A 23,222-nucleotide genomic window follows, 5' to 3' on the forward strand; every position below is an offset into this window, starting at 1 on the left:
AACACACCTTGAGAGGGAGATGAAGGATACGGTCCAGGGCCCTCAGCTGAAAGCTGCGGCCACACAGGTCTCTGCCAGGAGGAAGGAGGTGAGTCACAGCGGTCGCTACCGAGAGCCCGCAGCGTCGCCGGCCGGGGGATGGGGACTTCGAAGAAACGCTACACTTTCCCTATCCCGAGGCAACACACCGGAATCACAGCTAGCACGGGAGTGGGGCCACGCGGGTGATGGCGGACGCCTGGGCTCACAGAAGCCGCAGCGGCGCCACAACGCAAAACTGGAGGACCGTGAGACACATTTTGGGTGCACTGTCAAAACTCGTCCCCAGGGCAGGGGTCGTCCTGGCAACAAGGAGGGTGGTGTTTGCCAATGTAAATAACCCGATCGGGCAACAGGTACACGCCCTCGGTTCCGCAGGAGCCCCTCTCCCTGCCCGAGTCCCGGCGGACAAAAAGCCCTGTCCTTGCATAGCCGCGGGCTTGCATCGCCCGCACCCAAGGACAGCGGGCCACAGGCAGCATCTCGCCGAAAGGGGCCGGGCGGCTGGGAGCTGGCGACCGAGCGATGCTTGCCCTCGGCCTCTGGGGAGTCGGGGGAAAGGCAGGACAGAGACCCCCGTGCTGGCCTTGGAGGGGACCCCTCTCGCGTTACCCTTGCGGACGCAGGACTCAGGACCCTCCCGCCCAGTGCCGTCGCCGCGTCCACTCCACCCGGAGGGGCGGCGGCGGACACCACTTGCGGAGCTCCAGCAGCACGCCCGGCTGCCGCTTCTCCGCGAGCCCCGTGAGTAGCCCCGTAGAAGTGTCCCTTCCAGATCCCGGGTGGGCCTCAGCTCCTCAACGCCACCGGGGCTCAGCACAGCCTGGAAGCACACTGTTCTCTCCCTTAGAAGCTGACGCCACCCGGTCTTGCAGGCGGCGCCATTCCGCTGGGGCTGGGGCGGGGGCGGGACGGTGTGGAGGGCGGGGGAAGACCGGGTGCTGGAGGAGCGGTGGGTCCTTGTAAGTCGGCCGAGGGCACTTGGGGGAACCTCAGATGGCCATGGCCTCCTGATGGTGGCTCAGGCACGCGGGTGCGTGAAAGCAGCCCACCCCATGCACTGACCGCACGGCGCACACAAAACAAATACACAAAGAGTGAATTCATAACTTTATTGAAAAGACAACAAGTGCCCCTGGATAGAGGGTCCGTGACTTTGCACTTCTCTCAAATACATTTAGCGGGCATTTAGTGAACTGCTCTTTCGGGTGAGCTCCACAGAACGGGAATCGGCTGCAAAAGTTGCCCCGTGGGAAAAAAACGGTCACGGAGGCCATTCCGTGGGAAAAGAGCTTACAAGAAAACCATGGACGGGGGATACCCGGGAGCGACCACGGGAGGGCAGCCGCAGGGCGGGTAAGGCGGAGGGCGCCAGGGCGGAGGAGGCAAGAAGACAACAGGAAAGGGTGGCATGGGCGGCTGGGGGGGGCCCAGCAGCACTGGCTCGCGAAGAACCCACATGTATTCCGGCTCCTGAATGAGGATGGCACGGCAGGGTCCACCCACGTTAACGACGACGGGGGGGGGCATGGCCACGGGGGGCATGTTTCTGAACCTCAGTGCCCTCTGATGTCTCCTCCACTTGGCCCTCCTATTCTTAAACCAAACCTTCAATCAGAGAGAAAAAGGGATCGTTTTAGTACAGTGAGCATTGAACGTCATCCATGAAAAAACACAGCAGGCTACTCTCTCTGCCCTTGAGCTTTGCAACTGCATGGGGGAAGCTATTTCCTCCTTGCTAAAACAGCTTAGGGAAGGAAGGTAGGGCCACGGGCCCCCCTGCAGCTCCCCCCACAGGGCACCCACCATGTGCCAGGCTCTGGCTCAGCTCCCTGCTTTGACTGGCCTCCCACCTTGCATGTGACTTCTCCCCGTTCTCAGCAGCAGGCGCAGCTGAGGAACTGCTCTCCGTCCCTGCTGTGACTTTTACCCCGGGGATGCCTGTGTCCTCCCAGCCGACCGACAGCTGTGCAGTGGCCACCACTCCCTAGTGACTAGGCAGGTGTCACCCTGCTTCTGGGGGAAGCTCAGAGCGTTCAAAGGCCCTGCTGAGGGGAACAACCCCCATTTTGAAAAGCCCATCTTCAACACAGACTAAGCAAATAATCCAGAGGCACGTGCTGGGTCTTGCAACAACAGCTTTCCTTTACGGGTGACAAAAGGGTCATTCCTCTTCTGAAACCTCTTCCCAGTGAAAAAGAGGGCATTGTGAGCGAGGCTTTGGGAATGGAGGGCCCAAGAGCCTGTGGCTGGTCTTGCTGGGACAGAAGGCAGCTGGACACTATCTGAATAATAGATGTTGGGGACAATGCCTGTTTACATGAACTAGGACCAGATTGATGAAATTCTTACACCATTGGCCAGCCAGCAGCCTGGGGACAGAGAGGCATGCCGCCCTCACTGTGCCCCATTCGGCCTCATCCAGCCTGCCCCACCCTCCAGGCTTTCCTGGGCTCAGCAGCTTGTCAGCTCCCTCTGCTCTGGCTGCGCTTCCAGCACCCTGGACAGGACCCCTGCTCTCTTGCTCTAGCTCACTCTCAATCAATCAATCAATCAATCAAATCTTAAAAAAAAAAAAAAAAAAGAAAAAAGAAATTCAAAGCGCTGTAGAGTTTGGAAACAGAGGAGAACCTTATGTGTTTTTCCTCACTTGCGTCTTCTGACTCCTTTTCCCTTCAGATCCAACTGAGAGAGCAGGGTGCCAGCCCAAGCTGGGGAACATCAACTCACCCAAACTTAAGGGGACCTGTTCCTCTGAGCTTGCTTTGCCTGCTCCACAGGGCAGAGAGGCCTGGGCCTCTCCAGATCTGGGCACAGCTGACTGGGAGCCCAGCCCCTGGTCCCGGGGGCCTGCTTTGTAGGCTGCCTGTGTGAGCTCCCTACCTCTGGTCCGCAGCCCCTCTCCATCACAGATGACGCTCTGTGCGGGCAGCGAAGTGAATACACCCACTCTGACTTTTCTATTCCATTTCCCCCTTCTTACTTCTCTTTTTTCTCCCCAAATTATCCTTCGATTCCACTCAGGCGAGAGATGACCTCAATCACCCCTTGATCCATGGACCCACAAATTAGCCATCACCCACTAAGCCAATGAAAAAGTCTTCCCAATCAGCACATGCCAGAATCCAGCCTAACTAAAAGCCGTCCCCACCAGGGACAAATGCCACACAATGTCTTCGTAAAAGGACCACAAAAGGAAGACCAAGATCTCAGGTGTCAGACATTCCTCTCTGGAATGTCCACTAACCTGCTTGGTGGTTTCAGAAATTAGAATGTGAGTCCTATCCCGAAGGCATCATCCTCGCCTGCCGCTTCCCCCTGTGCTCCCAACCCACGGCAGCCACCTGGCTGGACCGGCCTCCGCCTTTGCTAGCTTGCTGGGACCTTGCTGGAAAGTGTTGTTTCTGTCTATTTGCTCTATGAGACCGATTTCAAAGGTGGCACATCCCCCCTCCCATCTCCACCATAAGACACCATCTACTATTTAAGAAGGTTTTCAGGCTGACGGATCTTTCCTCTCTCAGGCTGAAGGAGTTCCAGAAAATGAAGACGTAGGCCCGCCACTCTCCACACCTGTTTGCCAAATACTTAAAAGCAACAGCTCTAAAGATAAATTAATGAAATTTAAGATTCTTTAAGTAAAACAAAATATTTTCTTCAGTTGAAAAGTGAAATTGCCTTCGTCTGAATCCTAGAGCAAGAAATCATGTTATATTAGGGCGCCTGAGTGGTTCACTGGGTTCAGCGTCTGCCTTCAGCTTGGGTCAAGATCCTAGAGTCCCAGGATCCAGCCCCATGAGGGGCAGCTCCCTGTTCAGCAGGAAGCCTGCTTCTCCCTCTGCCCCTCCAGGCTGGTGGGCTTGGGTTAGCTTGGTGGTGTGCTCACTCACTCTCTCAAATAAATAAAACCTTTAAACAACAACAAAAAAGTAATCATACATATTAAAAAAAAACAGCAACAGACCTAAGACACTTGCACTAAAAACAGTTAAGAGTAAAAATAAAGGTTTGAACTTTTAAATTAAAAAAAAATTTATACTGACAGAATAAAATTGTTTCGTCTGAATCCTAGAGAAATAAAATCATAATATTAAGAGGGAAAAGCATAGCAGGAGCCCCAGGCGGTTGTACTCGACACCCTACCCTCCGCATAAGTCTCAGCTTCACTGGACAGAAGGTGGTTGCTTATCTGCTGTGTCATATGTATGAAATCTTCCCTCAAGCCTACGCCAAAATATCTGTAAATTCGCTCCTTACGCAACGAGCTTATGCTTGTTTTCAAAAAATTAGTGTAATTCAGCTCCTTCGTGCTTTAATTTGAATGATTTCCACTTCAGACTCCCTCCCGATGTGACCCGATGATGAAGAGGGGCCCGCATGATAACCCTCTCAGGAATGGAGCTGTATGTGAGTAGGAGCGCTTGCGGCTCTCCTTTTCTTTCGATGTGTATAAAATGTCTATGTTTCTGGAGCTATTATTATAAAATAGCATGACATATTATATATATAAACATATATATTACAAAATAAAACCCATTATAAAATGGGGTACAGATAAATGTATTATATATATAATATATACAAGTCACATGAGTAATTATACAGGAATATATATGAAGTACATAAATATACCCTTATACTATAATACTTAAATAATACATGATGATGCTGTTGTAGAGAAACAGTACTACTATAGAATATTGCTGTATCAACGTATGACCATACCAATCAATAACGAGTAGCACTTATTAATAAATATTAATCTGTAATTGGCACAATAAAGAACACTCTACTGGCTCTAGTATATGGCAATTATATACTACATAAGACTATAATAATAGTATCATGGATAATACTTATATTAATTATCTGTGAATTACACAAATGTATTTTATATTAGCTACAACAATTAGGTCACACTGATATATATATATACATATATATATATATATATATATAAAAAACTCATCTGTTACTGAGAATACTTAAAAAATATACTTCTGATATTCTGCATATTCCTTGTATATATGTTCAACATATCAAATATATGTTCTGTCTTAGATAAAGATATACGCATCTATTCTATGAAATAATGTACTTCATCCAGTATGTAATTGATATGCATACTTACTCCATTCGATGTATTTCTATCTTACATATTGGTATTAGATATAAATACCTAGGTAGGTTTGTATACAGTTAACTTTACCTATAAAAATAGTGCGTATACTATATATATGCTCAGTTATTCTGGTTACATTTCTATTTACACTAAAATTTAAATTTAAAATTTATATAATTTTAAAATTTAATTTAAAATTTAAATTTAAAAATTTATATAAATACGAGTATTCTATGTCTAATTCAGTGACATCTAAAAGTACATATATGTACAGTTATACAAACATATATGTGTATTTTATACAAGGGATACTATACGATACTGATTTTTCCATTCCTTTAGGAAATCGCGTTCCCTCTGGAAATGTGCAATTTCCCTAGCCTGGGCTTTCTTTCTACCATTCCCTATCCCCCCCACCCCACCGAGACCCAGAAGTTCACTTATTTCCCAAACTAGCAAAGGCAACAAGAACCGGGAAGGTGAGGTCTAGGACAGAGGTGCCCAAGTCCTGAAGCCTGTTGTAGAACCGCTCCCAGCCAAATGGTTTTTTTCTGGTTTACTGACCTGCACTCTGGCTTCAGGCACGTTCATGAATCTTGCAAGCTCCTGGCTGAGGGGAGAAAATCCCAAGTACTCAGGATTGGGAGTTGGGGGTGAGTTAAAATAGAGGATTTTTCCTTCCTCTTCCTAAAATTTTTCCTCGGGGAGGCGTCCGTGACATCTGATGGAGCAATCTCTACATTAGAAAAAGTCACACCATTTCGGGATTTACAGTGAGATTCAGGTGACCAAGAATGGAAGGAAAGCTAGGGCTCCCGGTTGAAGGAGGAAAAGTCCCCAAGAGCAGGGGACATTCTAATTCAGTTTCTTCTCGTGTTACCAACTTCAAAATGAAGAAAAGTCTGAGGATCTCTCTCTACAGACTTTTGATCCTTGCTCTTACCCTCTCGTAAGGTGCTGCCCCTCCATCTCTCTCTCTCTCCCCGACTTTGCCCCCCAATCTCTCTCTCTCTCTCTATCCCCGACCCCCCCCATCTCTCTCTCTCTCTCTCTGTTATGATCAAGTTCGAGTACATTCCCACTGGGTGCTAAGGGACGACACCAACTGCTGTTCATTCCTTGGTGGTGTTATTTTCAAGTTTTGGTCTCACTGACATACCCCCACCTCCCCCCGCACCCCCCCACACACCAGCAGACCCCACACCCCCACCACTCTTCTGGACCCTCTAGGTTGAGCTTTCCCGCAAGCAACATTTAATTGTACTTTTTCTTACTTCAGATTTTCATTTTAAATAATCTCTACGACCAGCGTGGGGCTCAAATATAAGACCCCAAAGTCAAGAGTTGCAGGCTCCACCGACTGAGCCAGCCTTTTCTTTTGTTTTAACTTTTAAGGTTTTTCAAGACCTCCAGCATAATCTAAGGGAAGGCAGAACATTCAGGAATCCAGATAGTTTCCGACTGTATTTTTTTTTTTTTTTTATTATACAGGGGAAAGCGCGAACGCAGTCCCCCACTACCATAGTCTTAAAAATGTAAAAATGGGTGCAGGGGCCTCACGGTGGGTGTAGAGATTCCTTAAAATGAACAATTTGTACAAAAGTGACGACGAGTAGGTTTCTGACGACGTTAAACAGAGGTAGGCTCTTAAACCATTCGCTCCCGCGTCTCAGACCTGCGGCCCCCGTCCCCGCTAGCGTGCTTCCAGCAGGACCTTCCTCTACCAAGTGCGGCGGACACTTTGCGGGCCGGACGCGTTCCAATGGGCGTGAATGTCCGCCTTCAGCCCCCGCCCCCGCCCGCGTGCCCGGCAGCCTGGAGGCGGCTGGCCTTTCTGACCACGGTGAGGACCCACGCTGAGAGCCCGCCAGCACCACCCCCGCCCCCCGGGCCACACTGCCCGCCCCCCCCCCGTGGCCCGCACCCCCCCGGGGCCGGCGCCTCCCGGGGCCCGCGCACCCCCGGGGCCGCGCCTCCCGGGGCCCGCACCCCCCGGGGCCCGCGCCCAGCGCCCCAGTCCGCTTACCGCATCAGCGCGTTGGGATACTGAGTGCGCTGGAACAAGCTCTCCAGCTCGCGCAGCTGCAGCCGGCTGAACGGGACTCGATGGGCCCCCGGCTGCCCGGCTGCCGGTGCCTGGCCTGGGCCGGCGGCCTGGGCGGGCGGGCCCTCCGGCAGCGGCAGCCCTTCCGCCCCCTGTGGCCCCTCCGGCTCGGGCTGGCCCACCTGCCCCTCCTGCTTCTCCGGCTCCGGCTGCCCTGGAGCAGGCGGTGGAAATTCTGCGGCCTCGCGGCCGTCCGCCGGCTTGTCAACGCCGTCGCCATCGCTGTCACCGTCGCCATCGCTGTCACCGTAGCCATCGCTGTCGCCATCGCTGTCCACGTCGCCATCGCTGTCGCCGACGCCATCGCTGTAGCCGACGCCATCGCTGTCGCTGACGACATCGCTGTCCGCCTCCTCCTGGACTTCAGTGGCTCCAGGGCCCCGCTCAGGTGCGAACTCGGCCCCTGCTTCTGCCGCTCCCTCTCCGGCGTCTCCGGGAGCCTCGGGGTCTCCGGGCTCTCCGCTTAGCGACATCGCCTCAGGCTGGGGTTCTGCAAAGGACGAGATCCACACAGAAAGATCAGGGCGTCGAAGCCCGGGGCCGTGAGAAGGAGGGGGTGAGGGTCAACCTCTGCGGGGTGACCAGACCGCTCCCCTCGCCCGGGGACCTTGGTCTCTGGGGCTTGACGCCGGAGCCTGTCCCAACGGGCACGGACCTTGCGGCACTTCCTGCTCCTCGTCGACGCCCAGGCTGAGGAAGCCGGTGCCCTCGTCCTGGTCTGGGCCCGGAGGCTCCATATCCCTGGCGCCGTCAGGCGCACATTCCCCGTCAGACCCTGCGGGATCCATGGGTGACCCAGAGAGCGGTGGCCTGCCAACGGGCTTCCGCCAAACGGTCCTGGCGTTGTCAGGTTCCGGAAAGTCTGAGTAGCCGCCCTCCCTATATATACCCCCCACCCCCCCCGCTGCGGGGGGGTGGGGCCCGCCGAGGTGCGCATGCGGCTTGGGCCTGGGCCCCAAGCCTGCGTGTGCACTTGCGAGGGTACTCCGGGAGGGAGCACTTGGCCTAGGGCATCCGAGCCGTCGCGGCCTAGCTAGAGAGGCTGAGTCTTCCAGTCGACGCTGGGCTCACACGCCCCAGACTGGTGGTCTGTGTCCCCCAGGGGAAGGCGCCACGCTGGATCGTGCTAGCCCGTGTGGGCAGGGGAAGACGCAGAGCCCACCCTAGCTCTGGAGACGCCGCCGAGGGCTTGGGAGAAGGTCCCTGGCCAGCCCTGCGAATCCAGGAGCCGCCACTAGGCAGGGAATAGTCATCCGAGGAATGTGATGGGCTCTGAGGTGGCCCCCTCTGAGGCTTTTCGGGAGGCGGCCCAAGTCAGAGCCCGCCACACCCCCGGGTCCCCGGGGTCCTCTGAGCACGTCTGGTGCCCAGATGCACCGTGCAGATGAAACCACGCTTGCCCCTTCACAGGGGCCTGGGCCTCCGGGATTTTAGTCCCAAAGCCACACTTCAGGACAGGGCTGCGAACCTGCACGGGGCTTAGCGCCTTCCAAGTCGGCTCAGACTGGACAGCCCTCCCACGGCTTGGAGTTTTGTTCAGTTTTCCTCGTTCAAACTTTGCTCTTCTCATCGCCACCATGGATGCCGAAACCCCTTCGGGCACAGTGTCTATACCTCCGCCTTGAGACTCTCTCTACAAGCATGCGTGTTCCTTATGGTGGGACCCTTTGGATCTGGGTCATTACCCACTTTCTGGCCTTTGTCCCCCCCCCCGCCCCCACACACAGACACCCTCTCTCCTGGGTTTTCCAAGAAATATCTTCCTGAGCCCTTGCTGAGGAATAGCTGAATTTTCTTTCTTGTTTGTTGTTTTTCTTTTCCGTTCTTGTTTTTGTTTCTTCTAGCGAGGATACATCCTTATTGGTTGGAGAGTTGAGTTGAGCAAGTTTTTGGTTTCTCCAGGTGAGTCCAATAAAGGGACAGGGCCCAGAGGTTTGGGGTATGGAAGGAATCGATGACAGTGACTCTACAGTTTGTCCCAGTTCAGTAAATGCCAGGTGTCCTGCATTCTTTCAGAAGTGAATTTTACAACCAAAGAAGAAAACCCCAAGCAAATACTGAGCTCAGCCTGATGGTAGGCATGTTTTTTTGTTTTGTTTTTTTGTTTTGTTTTTTTTTTTTCCCAAATGAAAGGGAGCAGTCCCGATTGAGGGCTCTGTGGTTTTCCCTTCTGGAACTGTTTTATAGATGCTCCGACACCTGTTACTATCCTAACTATTGGAAATAGCTCCTAGGCCCGGGTCCCGTGGTGGACAATGTCCCTGAAGGACCCCGCGATCACCGCACAGCCAAGCTCACCACTCTAGTTGAAATCCGAAGCTTCAGCATTCCCACGGGCTCCCCAGGGCATCGTGTGCCCAAGGTGCCTCAGCCCCCGCGCCTGAGGGGGAGAAGTGCCCCTGCCTCGTGGTCCTGGAGGATGGCTCATAAACCCACCGAAGGTTTGGGGACCAGTCCCTTTTCACAGAGGTGGTAAGGGATGGAGACCGGACTGCCCCCTCCTGACTGGAACCAAATGTCTCCTCCTGGGCTTTGGTCTTGTTGAGTGCTGCCAGCCCCCGCCCGGCACCCCGTGGCCAGGTACCCCGGGCACAATTTTGACCTGAGGCTATTTATTGTGTGAGAGAGCTCAAGGGCTTCCGTCCTATGCCTGTTGGCCTCCCTGTGGTCTCCGCGTGCCCTTTCCTGTCTCCGTCTCCACGGCGTGGTCCTGTCTGCTGCCCTTCAGTCTCTCGTGGGACCCTCGGCCTCTCTCGCCCTACGTGGGCATCAGGTATGCTAGCATTTACTTACACCGTTTCCTTCAATCACTTCACCCTTGGCACACCTTAGGAAGCAAATGAAACCTCGCCCTTAGCAAAAATAGCCCCGAGTCACGATTCCTTGGGCCCCGCTCATTGGAGGGGGGCTCTGGAGCCATAGGGATGCAGGCGGCCTCCTGCTCGCTCATCCCTTGCGAGCTGGCGGAGCTGCCGATCTGCTTGGTCTCACTCTGCCCTGGTTTCCTCGTCTGTAAGAGGAGAGCAACAATCTCGGCAGCGTGCTGCCGGAGTGACTGAGATGACACACGGGAACTATGGCTGATGGCCCTGCCCTGCCCTCCCCAATCTGGACTGCAGCCCGTCTTCTGTTTCTTTACTCACAGGCGCCGTGAGAGCAGAGAGCCGCTGGTTCGTCACCAGAGGTCGGCAACGAGGACAGATCGTGATCTTGTGACCTAAGGTCTCTAGCCTTACCTGTCCCATGGGGCTCTGTTTCGGTTTCTTGTTTTTTTTTGTTTGTTTGTTTTATTTTTCTTAAGGAATCTGTCTACCCAGTGTGGGGCTGAGCCCCCTGACTCCAAGATCAAGAGCCACGGGCTTCCCCACCTGAGCCAGCCAGTCTTCCCCCACCGTGTCCCTTGGAACCTACACGGGCTTCAGGCAGTAAACCTGTGTTGGCCGCTGGGTTTCCAGGGCCCTTTGCCAGGCAGTGGGGGGAAGGAGTCTGGTGAGACCCAGCCAGCCTGGCACCCTGGTTCTCCCAGCGCACGGGAGAGACAGAAGCTGGAAGTGATGGAGTCCCAGCACCACTAACGGGCTCTGTGACCCAGGTAAATCAGTTGACCTGTTTGGGCCTCCCAGGCCCCCTCTGCGAGATGGAGATCAGGATGGCCCCTGCTCTCCCGAGGGGAGCTGTGGCTCTTAATCGAGGTGATGCAGGTAAGGCCGAGGGGGAAGGCTCAGTCCGCTGGAGCCCACGTTGGAGTGAAGGGGCGGGGACTGAGTGGGGTCAGGCTGGACGTGGGCCCTCCCTGTGGTCAAAGGAGCCAGACAGGGCGTCTCAGCCCTGCTCTGGAGCAGAGCGATCGGACCTGTGCTTGCTCGTGCTGGTGACCTCCCTGGAGTGCTCCCCGTGTACTGCAGCCTGGCTCGTGGGCCTTACCGCTGTCCCTTGAGGAGGGCTGGGCGCTGGGTGCCAGGGGTGGTAGAAGCATCGCGGGTTTTTCCTTTTCGCATTAACCAAGACAATGCAGGCTGAGAGAGGTTCGGTGACTTTGGCAAGGTGGAGGGGGCCCAGGAGCCAAACCTCTGCAGCGACTGGTCCTAGCAGCCCCTAGTCCAAGCCGATTTGGCTTCTGGGGAGTCGTGGGGCTTCCCTTCCACCTCAGAGGCCGTCAGAGGCCGGTCTGTGGCAAGCAGGCTGTGCCTTGAGCTTCGGGTCCAGGGGGTAGTGTGAGCGGCCCCAGCAGGGAGGAGAGGAGATGTCTGAACTTGTCTCGGGGCACCTGGACACGGCCGGCAGGCTCTAGATTGTGAGCTGGAGAGGAAGCTAGAGAGAAGTCTGCAGGGAACTCTGTATTAAGGCCAAAAGGTTGCAACGTCAGGTGGGGGCCGAGTTCGAGGAGGGCGTTGGAATGTGTACCTTTGGGATGATGGAAGCTGACAGTGGTCGGGCATGGGGGCGCCCTCATGAAAGCGCGGTTGTAGGATGAGTTTCCGGGGCAGGGGGAGCCTCCGCTGGCCCCCGGCTCCGTTCATTGCAGTTAGTGGGGGTGGGGATCAAGGTCCGGAGCCAGAGCCCTTACCTGGAGGCCACTGGTGTCCACCAGGTACGTCGGAGTCCCCTGGAATTGGAGTGGAAAATTCCGTGTGTGGTGGCATTGCAGTCATGTGTACCTTTCATCAGTTAGAGGGGGGACAGTGCCCCTAACCACCCCCTCCCACCTCAGGAAACATCCAAGGAAAGACCAGGGACTTGAGTAGAGTAAGCGGCTGTGGACTTGGGGCACACGCTTCTGGTTCAGGCACAACCTCGTTCATCTTCTTTCCTGTTCTCTCTCTGCTCACTGCATGGCAGGGGCAAGGCTGACTGTCCCCGTGCCTCCATTTCCCCAACGGGAAATAGGGCAACGATCCCTGTCACTACTACTACCACTAGAATAATGAGAATCCTCCCACGGACTTCTTATGAAGTCAGAATGACGTATGGCAAGATGGCTGCCTTGTCTCTCTCCTTCCTTCTCCTCTTCTCTTTCCTCCCTCCTTTTCCGCCTCCCTCCCTCCCTCTCTCCATTCTTTCCTTTTATCTCTCTTCTATCCATTCTTCTCTTCTAGCTGTGATTTTTTTTTTAAGATTTTTTAAAAAATTATTTGACAGAGAGAGACTGGGCAGGCGGTCAAGCAGTGGGGAGCCGGTTAGGGAAAAGCAGACTTCCTGCTGAGCAGAGATCCTGATGACAATATGGTGCTTGATCCCACGACCCTGGAATCATGACTTGAACTGAAGGCAGATGCTTAACCAACTGAGCCACCCAAGCACCCCATGGCTGTGAAAATTTAAAGGAAACTCAAGGCTGGGGTGCCTGGTAGGCTCAGTCGGCAGAGCCTGTGACTCTTGATCTCAGTGTTGTGAGTTTGAGCCCCCTGTTGGGTGTAGAGGTTACTTAAAAAAATGTTTTTTAAATCTTTTTAAAAAATGAAAGAAACTCAAGACAATATGTCTTTTCATTTCTACATCTTTATGTGTGTGGCATTTCCACAAAAGAGAGCCATTTCACCGACATAACCACAGTGTCATCCGAGCACCAAAATAGCAAAAATCATCTGTCGAAATCAGGCCCCCGGCAGCTACATCTTGACTTCCCTAATTGCCTCAACAATAACTTTTTATAGTTGTTAATTTTAGAACTTAAGGGGCACCCGGTGGCCCAGTTGTTGAAGCGTCTGCCTTCAGCTCAGGTCATGATCTTGGGGTCCTGGGACTGAGCCCTCTCTGGCTACACGCTCAGTGGAGAGTCTGTCTCTCCCTCCCCCTTCTGCCCCTCCCCCTGCTTGTGTGCATGTGCTCTCTCTCAAATGAATAAATGAAATCTTAGCAATAAATAATAAATAACATGTGAGAGTTCTGTATTTCCGTAATACGGTGTGTTCATACACCGCTTATCATTCATGTAGGGAAAGGGACATTGTGTTTTCTTTGAAACATAACAGCTTAATCCACCTATTTTTTAATCCCCTTTTTTAAAAACAACTTTTCCTTTTCTTTCCTCATTGTATTGTATGCATCTTATATACATTGCCTTAAATCATAAGGTAGAGAATAAGTGAATGAATGAATGAATAACAGAAAAGGTAGTTAAGGCACAGAAAAGCGAATCCTTCTAAGTGGTTCAAGTACAAGAAGAAATGAGAAATACCTGGCTTGTACCTAGTGATTTAATCTGCTTAATCTGAATCCAGAAATATTGCATAAACATACATTAATGTGAATCCTTAATTCAGCAGAATGTCCACGGTATGGGGTTATTTTGGCTAATGAAATCTTATGATGGGGACACCTGGGTGGCTCAGTCATTTAAGCATCTGCCTTTGGCTCAGGTCATGATCTCAGGTCCTGGGATCGAGCCCCACATTGAGCTCCCTGCTCAGCGGGGAGCCTGCTTCTTCCCCTCCCTCTGCCTGCTGCTCTGCCTACTTGTGCTCTTTCTATCTCTTTCAAGTAAATAATTTTTTTAAAAATGTAATGATGAACTGAGAATGAACACACAGCTTATGTTTTTTTCTTTCCACCTTTTCCATTGACGAGAAACGTGAAAACATGTACAGTACGTTTTTCTCTCAAATTCAAAAATTTATTGACGTGAATTGAATATTTAAGTCAATGAGTTTCATTATGGCCCCTTGTGAGTTGTGTGATCTTGGGCATGCTATTCAATCTCTGTCTGTGCTAGTTTCTTAGTCTGCAGAAGAGGTTCAGGGTGATTCGTGCATGTTGCTTGGCGAGGTAGTGGTTCACAGTGAGCCTTCGGAAAGCTGTGGCTCTTATTACTGTCCATTCATGTTACATGTGGAACACCATCCAACTGTGTTGGGGGTAATAAACAATGTGGAATACTCAATCTTGTGCAAAGGACCCTAGAATGCCAAATAAGTATTAAGAGTTATTCAAAATATCATTTGTCGGGGCATCTGCGGGGACTCAGTCGTTTGAGCGACCAACTCTTGGTTTCAGCTCAGGTGATGTTCTCAGGGTCTTGGGATCAAGCTCCACGTCAGGTTCTGCACTCAGGGGAGTCTGCTTGGAATTCTCTCTCTCTCTCCCCCTGTCCCTCCCCCTGCTTATATGCTGTCTTCCTCTCTCTCTCTAAAATAAATAAATCTTAAAAAATACACACACACACACACACACGTGTACACACACACGTGTGTGTGTGTGTGTGTGTGTGTGTGTGTGTGTGTGTAATTTGTCTATTGCCCGTGGGTTAAGCTCTTTTCCTGGTTCTCAGGGGAAGGTATGGTGAGAAGAAGCAGGGTGAGGCTAATGGACCTCGATCTCTGACCTTGAATTTGGTTGCTACTCTTCGACAGCTACCTCAAGACCGTGAGCTCTCTTTCCTTATCTTTTCACAGCCCATCTGAATCAGGATGGTGGCCAGCTTTCTTGTTTCTTGCTTAGAATGAAGATTTATTGTCTTTTTAGCTAAAGGTTACAGGGAGTTTTGAAACTATATAGAGTGCATTCATCTAACAGAATGTCAGGCTCTATGTGAAATAGATGGCAGAAGATCCAGGTGTTAAACTGAAATTGTTTTATTTTTTATTTTTTAATTTATTTTAGAGAGAGTCTACATGTGAGTGAGCATGAGTCGGGGCAGGTGCAAATAGAGTGGGAGAGGCAGCACATTTCAAGCAGACTCCACACTGAGTACGAGCCCCCGGTCAGTCTCCCTGCTCATCAGGAAGCCTGCTTCTCCTCCCTCTACCGCTCCCCCTGCTTGTGCTAGCTTGCTCTCTCTCTGTGTCACATAAATTAATAAAATCTTTTAAAAAAATATTAGAACCTAAGCTTTATTGTGTCCATACTGATAAAATACGGGAGAACTCTTGAGTCATTTGCATATAGAATTCTAGCCTTAGGAGGGGAGGAGGAAGTCAAAGGTAGCCCCAAGTTAACTGTCGCTGCTGATGGTTACAAGTCGTAATAAAACGGCACGGGTTTTGTGTTCTCTGCCCCATCTCAGCACACCGTGGACTCTTCAGGTTGTTCCAGGAAGCTGTATCATTTTCCATACTGACCCCCAGCCTGAAGCCTGGGACAGCAGGTTCCTCTCCTGTAATCCGGTGTTAAGGGTAAAATTCCATGATTTTTCTTTAAATTGTGTCTGATATACTAGACCATTAGGACCAGGAAACTTGTAAAATCACCACTGTTCATGGCTCCATGTGGTGAAATAGATTTAAATGTAAAGCTTGTGTTTAAATATTAAGTATATTTATATAATAATATATATTTGTATATATTATTAATTATTATTTATTATATATTATATAGAAAAAACATATTTATATATAATATATTTTGTTCTATATTATTTATAATTGTATACATAAACATTTATATAACAAAAATATGTTTATTTAATATTTAAATTAAATATATTTAAACATAATGGAATATCTTTTGGCCTTAAAAAATTAGAAAATGCTGTTTACAAAAACTTGGGTGATCCTGGAGGACATTATGTTGAAAGAAATAAGCCAGACACAGAAAACACAAATAGTGCATGATCTCACTTACATATGGAATCTAAAAGAATTCAACTCATAGAAGCAGAGAGCAGAAGGGTGGTTTTCAGGACCTGGGGTTTAGGGGAAACAGGGAGATGCTGGAGGAAGAGGACAGAATTTCATATATGCAAGATTAATATGTTCTGGAGTTTGTACACCATGGTGATTAGGTTAACAATAACAGCTTGATATTTGAAATTTGCTAAGAGAGTGGATCTTAATTGTTCTTACCAGAAATAAAAAGCAAACTAGTGAGGTGATAGGTAGGTGTGTTAATCACCTTGATTTGGGCAATCATTTCACAGTGTATACACATATTAAAATACCAAGTTGTACACCTTAAATATTTGCAATTTTTATTTGTTACACCGCCTTAAAGCTGAAAGAATTCAGATAAAATGACACGGAAATAGAGGAAGAAAATGATAAAGGTGATAAATAACGCCACGTGAGGACATTTAAAGGAATATCTACAACAATAATAAGAGGAGCAATAACTAACCATCATTTAGGAACAATAGCTAGGCTTCTAGAGCACTTAGGAAGGCCTTTTGGTTCTCCTCTGCACCTTAACCCTTATTCTCCACCCTCCCCAATTTCCAACAAAGAATTTGCATTTATAAATCGTGTTATTATTTCAAATGGGAGATGTCTGTTCAGCACCCAGGAAGTGGTGGTTGATTGCCTACTTAGTGTCCGGCACTCAGAATTCTTTGATGAATAAAGCTGGGCTCCTAGTCTGCCTTCAGCTCGGGTCATGATCTCAGGGTCCTGGGATCGAGCCCCGCATCAGGCTGTCTGCTCAGCAGGGAGCCTGCTACCCTCCCCCGCGCCTGCCTCTGCTTATTTGTGATCTCTCTCTCTGTATCAAATAAATAAATAAAATCTAAAAAAAAAAAGAAGCAGGGCTCCTAGAGCACACTTAGCATGATAAACACCGAGAAATGTACAGAATTGTTGAATCACTACATCGTACACCTAAAACTAATGTAACACTGTATGTTAACTACACTGGAATTGAAATAAAAAAACTTGAGAAAAAATCGGGTTCCTTCCTTCCATGAGCTTAATTTAGTGGCAGAAAAAAATGTGTTCTGGAAAGAGAATATAAAATGAGTAAATTCCTGATGGGAGGGAGATCTGGCTGTGACATCTGTCACCCCACTGATAGCCAGGGCTGGATCACCTGATCTGGCTGGGAAAAAAAGATAAAGTAAAATTAAATTAAAACAAGTAAATTCCAGAGGGCAGGAGGTGCTTGGCCAGGTCCTCTCCAAGTTGGGAGGTGGAAGGTTGAGTGGGAGACCAGGTCGCCTTACGAAGGGACCAGAGTAAGAGTGAGGATGTAAAGGAGTAGGATTTATAAGGGCTTGACGCAGATGGATGGAAGATAAGGCTGAAAATGGGTGCAAAGAAGGCAGAAGACTCTTAAATGGGATCATTCCCGATCTGGATGAACTGTGAAAGGGACGTTGAAACCAGGCAGGCTTCTCAAGGCGAAGGCGCATCCTTCTTACTCACCTCCTCCCTCTCCTAGCCCAGGAGGCCAGGGCTCTGCGCGGGGAACGGCCGCGACAGAAGGGAAGGGGGTGCCCCATGGCACAGAAAGCAGAAGTTGGCTGCGGGATCGGGAGCGGGATCAGTAGGACTGGTTTGGGGATCCTTGATCAAGGCCACTCCGCTGATGGCTCAGGCCGTTCCAGTTCCCATTCCAGTTCCCAGACCGAAGGCAAGAAGGCAGATTTGCTGTGCTCAGGACTCTTAGTGCCACGCTTCCCTGTTGCTGCCAGCCGTTCCTTGGCTTCCAGGATGCAACGCCACGCATCTGCCCAAAGCAGAGACTTGAAACTAGTGCCAGGGAAATCAACAAAGCCCTTCCCGTGCCTAGAGTGGGCTCCTGCTCGAGACGGGACCAGCTGTGTGCATCTAGGGAAATGAGCCACGGAGGCAACACGTTCCCTGCACCCTTCCGTTACCTCAGGACCCTCTTGGAGTCTAAGTTGAACAGGAGACTGGGTCTTTTCTCAGCCAGGTGCCTGAAATGACTGAAGGTAAGGGCGATGGGCCGCAAGACATTTCACAGACACAGTCATTTCCCCTTTGGACAATAGTCAATTCAGCTTGCATTAGGGTGTGTGAGGGTGTGTGTATCACATATTATATAGCATAGGGTGTGTACTGTATCATGTACATCTGCGTATATATGTGTGTGCATATAAAAATGGCTCTGGGCCGCTGGGGGAATCAGTTCCTTAAGCGTGGGACACTTGGTTTTGGCTTAGGTCATGATCTCAGGGTCCTGGTGAGGTTGAGCTCCTGCATCAGGCTGGGCGCTGGCTCAGAACAGTCGGCTTGAGAGACTTTTCCTCTTCCTCTTCCTCCTCCTCTGCTCCTACCCCGCTAGCACTCTCTCTAAAACAAACAAACAAATAAAAACTTATAAAAAAAGGAATGGTCAAGTCAGAGGAGGACAGAGGAAGAATGAGCAGGGGGAGAGGCAGAGGGAAAGGGAGAAGCAGACTCTCCACTGAGCTGTGAATCTGACATGGGGTTCAATCCTAGGATCCTGGGATCATGACCTGAGCCACAGGCAGCTGCTTAACTGACTGAGCCACCCAGGCACACTTTTTTTAAGATTTTGAATTACATTTTAATTATGGATAAACAAAAATATATTTTTCAATAAGAATGTTCCATGCAACATTTGGGAAATACTTATATGAAAACATTATTTGTCATTTGTTTGAAATTCATATATAAGGGAAAGTTTTACGCTTTATCTGCCAATCAAAGTTTATTTCCCAATCTTGAAAATCAAGAAGATTAAGGAGTGCCTGGGTGGCTCCACTGTTAAGTGTCTGCCTTTAGCATAGGTCCTGAACCCAGGGTCCTGGGATCAAGCCCCATATCTGGCTCCCTGCTCAGCAGAGCACTTGCTTCTCCCTCTCCCTCTGCTGCTCTGGTACTTGTGCTGTCTATCTCTATCTCTCTCTCTGTCAAATAAATAAATAAATAAATAAAATCTTTAGGAGCACCTGGGTTGCTCAGTGGGTTAAAGCATCTGCCTTCAGCTCAGGTCATGGTCTCAGGGTCCTGGGATCGAGGCCCATATCGGGTTCTCTGCTCTGCAGGGAGATTGCTTCCTCCTCTCTCTCTCTCTGCCTGCCTCTCTGCCTACTTGTGATCTCTCTCTCTCTCTCTGTCAAATAAATAAATAAAATCTTTTTTAAAAAATCAAGATGAAAATATTGATGCATTTAAAAATTTTTGAATTTCTGTTCTTCTGTTCTTTTATATAATACTTTTGATCATAAGTGATAACCGACATTATGAAAATTCAAGGAATTCATAGATGTCCAAAACAGAAAGAACAAATCTACTCACATCTCGGGAAGAAAAAAAATAATCATGGCTGATATTGGTGATATTCAATGTTGTTTGATATTCTCAAGGATATCCCTAGGCACACAAGGATGAAGAAGAAAGGGTGAATGGATGCATGTATGTAGAGAGAGAATCTAATAAGACTGGAATCATACTACATATGCTTTTTAAAAAGTATTAAATTCAAATTATACTTCATTTTATTTTGTTTTATTTTTAAATTTTAAAAAACTATATATTTATTTATTTGACAAACGCTTCTCGGCCTTTTGGCTAAGATCAAGTGTATTTATTTGACAGAGAGAGACACAGTGAGAGAGGGAACACGAGCAGGGGGAGTGGGAGAGGGAGAAGCAGGCTTCCTGCCTAGCAGGGAGGGCAATGTGGGGCTCGATCCCAGGACCCTGGGATCATGACCTGAGCCTGAGGCAGACGCTTAACTGACTGAGCCACTCCGGCACCCCAAATTTTACTTCATTTAATAGAAGAAAAAGAAACATAGGCGATCGAAAGAACTGCTGAACTTCAGGAAGTTGTTTCTTCACCACAAGAGATACTAGTTTCACAAAATCTCCCTTTTTTTCTTCTCCAGAGTACTCTGAACTTCTCAGTCTGTTACCTTGTCTCTAAGGCATAATATTTCTTTTTTTTAAGATTTTATTTTTTTATTTGACAGAGAGATAGAGAGAGAGCACAAGCAGGCAAAGTAGCAGGCAGAGGCAGAGGGAGAAGCAGGCTCTCTGAGGAACAGGGAGCCCAAAGCGGGGCTCGATCCCAGGATGATGGGATTGTGACCCAAGCCGAAGGCAGATGTTTAACCAACTGAGTCACCCAGGCACCCCGAGGCATAATATTTCTTAAGACTCTCCCAAAGATACCCCCTTATCCTTAAGAATAGCTACAGAATGTTCCAGCAAGTATGATCAGGTCATGTGAGGTCTGATTTACTACGTAGGACCTCCTGTCCTGGACACTCAGATGTCTTGGTCCTCAGGGGTCAGAAATTTGAGATCAGAACTAGATAAGCAGAGTGAAGAATGAAGTTAAAGATACTCACAGCCAGGGACAGAGAAGAGAGAGAACAAAGCTTATATGAGAGCAGGACTTAGAAACAGAAGGAAGAGGGTAGAACAACGGCATCCTAGGACGGCGAATTGAAGAGTTTGTTCTTTCTTACTTTCTTACTTTTCAGGGCTTTCAGTGACATTCTTCTGCTCCAGAGAATGAAATTGTTTAATGTTAGCTTCTCATGCAAAGGTTGCAAATTGGCAGCTGCTGCCGGCATCTATCCTGCAGGGTCCTGGGATCAAGCCCCACATGAGACTCCCTGCTCAGCGGGGACCTTGCTTCTCCTTCTCCCTTTTCCCTTTTCCATTCTCCCCACCTGTGCTCTCTGGCGCTATCTCTTTGTCAAATAAGTAAATAAAATCTTTTTTAGGGGTGCCTGGGTGGCTCAGTGGGTTAAAGCCTCTGCCTTCGGCTCAGGTCGTGATCTCAGGGTCCTGGGATCGAGCCCCTCGTCGGGCTCTCTGCTCGGCGGGAGGCCTGCTTCCTCCTCTTTCTCTGCCTGCCTCTCTGCCTACTTGTGATCTCTCTCTCTCCCTGTCTCAAGTAAATAAAATCTTTTTTAAAAAAAAGTTTTAAAAAAAGTTATTTCAGTTAGTCGTCAGTATTTTTTTAAAAAGATTTTATTTATTTATCTAACTGAGAACGAGATCATGAGTAGGCAGAGAGGCAGGCAGAGAGGTGGGGGAAAAGCAGACTCCCCGCTGAGCAGAGAGCCCAATGCAGGGGCCCGATCCCAGGACCCTGAGATCATGGCCTGAGCCCAAGGCAGAGGCTTAACCCACAGAGCCACCCAGGCGCCCCCAGTTGTCAACATTTAAAGAATGGAAGTTTTCATATAAATATTTGGATTCGGGACCAGTCTTGAAAAATCTGGAAAATAGGCAGTCTTGGCCCAACATTCGCTTTAAAAAAAAAAAAAAAAACAAGACATATTTTTTATTACGTGAAATGTCAGACATACACAAAAGCAGAGAGAATCACCATCTTATGTAGTCATCTCTCAGTTTCAACAACTATTCTTACCAGCCTTGTTTCATCCATACCTAACCAATTCAACATACTTGCATAAACTCCTGGATTATTTTGATGAGAATCAAGACATCACATAGTTTCATCTGGAGATATTTCAGTGTGCAATTCTAATCATGCCTCTTTGCGTTATGCCACATATACCACAGGTTATACTGTGGTGATAGGATATACTATGCAATAATAGTAGTGAACATTTTTTAAAGATTTATTTTATTTGAGGGGCACCTGGGTGGCTCTGTGGGTTAAAGCCTCTGCCTTTGGCTCAGGTCGTGATCTCAGTGTCCTGGGATCAAGCCCCACATCGGGCTCTCTGCTCAGCAGGGAGGAGTGGGGGGAAGAGCTGAGGGAGAGAATCTCAAGAAGACTCCTCAGCAAGCGCAGAGCCCAATTTAGGGCTCGATCCCAGGACGCTGAGATCATGACCTGAGCAGAAAACCAAGAATTGGCTCCTTGATGGACTGAGCCAGCCAGGCACTCCAGTAAAGAACATTTCTTTTCTTTCTTTCTTTCTTTTTTTTTTTTTGAAGATTTTATTTATTTATTTGACAGACAGAGATCACAAGTAGGCAGAGAGGCAGGCAGAGGGGAGGCGGGGAGCAGGCTCCCTGCTGAGCAGAAAGGCCGATGCAGGGCTCGATCCCAGAACCCTGGGATTATGACCCGAGCTGAAGGCAGAGGCTTCTTTAACCCACTGAGCCACCCAGGTGCCCCAGTACGGAACATTTCTGAGGACTTCTTCTGTGGCTAGACATTGGGCCAGGTACTTCTGTACGTTATGTCGTTTCTTTTCTAATTGATTCTATGGCAGATACTTCGCTATTATCCCCCTCTTCTAGAGAGTCTCCACACACAAGTCCTCTCTAATATAGATACACATACATATACATATGAAAATATATACTTATATATAAATATAACATTTATACATTACTAATATGTTATCCATATCATAGAAAAATTTAAATACGTACATAAATAATTTAATTTTATTTATTTATAAATTTATATTTATTTTACTTTTAATAAATTTATTTATTAAAAAAATATATATATATACAATTTTATACAGAGATTAGAAGAAGTAGTTTCATTGTTTTTGTTTTTTTGTTTTAAGGAAATCTTATTCGCCCTGGTAATATTAAATTCCCATAAACTGGGGTTCTCATATCTCATTTTCCACTCATGTTAGGGCCCATTATCAAATGGGATATGTGAACCCAAAGTTCAAAACTTATTTTCCAGGAGTGCCTGGCTGGCTCAGTCAGTGCTGCACGGCAACTCTTTATCTCAGGATTGTGGGTTGGAGCCCCGCAATGGCTACAGAGAACACTTAAAAATAAAATCTCTTTTTATTCTTCATTTTTAAAAAGATTTTATTTTATTTATTTGTCAGAGAGAGAAAGAGGAAGAATGAGCATAAGCAGGGGGAGCGGTAAGCAGAAGGAGAAGCAGATTCCCCTGAGCAGGGAGCCTGATGCAGGACTTGATCCCAAGACACTGGGATCATGACCTGAGCCAAAGGCAGACACTTTAACTGACTGAGCCATCCAGGCATCCCTAAAATCTTTTTTTTTTTTTTTTAATAGATTTCATCTGTGGCACCTGGGTGGCTCAGTGGTTTAAGCAGATGCCTTCTGCTTGGGTCATGATCTCAGGGTCCTGGGATTGAGCCCCACATTGGGCTCTCTGTTTGGCGGGGAGCCTGTTTCTCCCTCTCTCTCTGCCTGCCTCTCTGCCTACTTGTGATCTCTATCTCTCTGTCAAATAAATAAATAAAATCTTTAAAAAAAAAGAAAAAGAAAAAGAAAATAATAAAAAAAAAAGATTTCATTAATTTATTTGAGAGAAAGAGAGAGAGAGTACACACACAAGTCGGGGTAGAGGCAGAGAATGTCCGCAGACTTCTTGCTGAGGAGTCTGATTC

General features: G+C 48.6%; 2 protein-coding genes across 3 annotated transcripts in view; one reads left to right on the forward strand and one right to left on the reverse strand.

Moving 5' to 3' along the window:
- Positions 1-1,181: 1,181 nt before the first annotated feature.
- On the reverse strand, positions 1,182-8,132 carry LOC116582530 (rhox homeobox family member 2-like). The gene is made up of 4 exons (XM_032330029.1): positions 7,921-8,132; positions 7,188-7,755; positions 5,726-5,771; positions 1,182-1,647 (listed from the first exon to the last, which is right to left on the reverse strand). The coding sequence occupies exons 1-4, from the start codon at positions 8,051-8,053 to the stop codon at positions 1,333-1,335; spliced, it is 1,062 nt and encodes a 353-aa protein (XP_032185920.1). The 5' UTR covers positions 8,054-8,132; the 3' UTR covers positions 1,182-1,332.
- LOC116582531 (collagen alpha-1(XXVII) chain B-like) overlaps positions 8,103-23,222 on the forward strand; it is a 28,813-nt gene continuing 13,693 nt past the window's right edge. The window contains exons 1-5 of one of the 2 annotated variants that reach the window (XR_004282451.1): positions 8,103-9,167; positions 9,493-9,706; positions 10,411-10,487; positions 15,268-15,376; positions 17,352-17,865. The gene's annotated coding sequence lies outside the window, so the exon portion shown is untranslated. Of the gene's footprint in view, positions 9,168-9,492; positions 10,488-15,267; positions 15,377-17,351; positions 17,866-23,222 lie in introns of both variants that reach the window. The other variant, XR_004282450.1, reaches the window with a different exon arrangement.

The sequence above is a fragment of the Mustela erminea genome, chromosome X, assembly GCF_009829155.1.
Source record: "Mustela erminea isolate mMusErm1 chromosome X, mMusErm1.Pri, whole genome shotgun sequence".
NCBI lineage: Eukaryota > Metazoa > Chordata > Mammalia > Carnivora > Mustelidae > Mustela > Mustela erminea.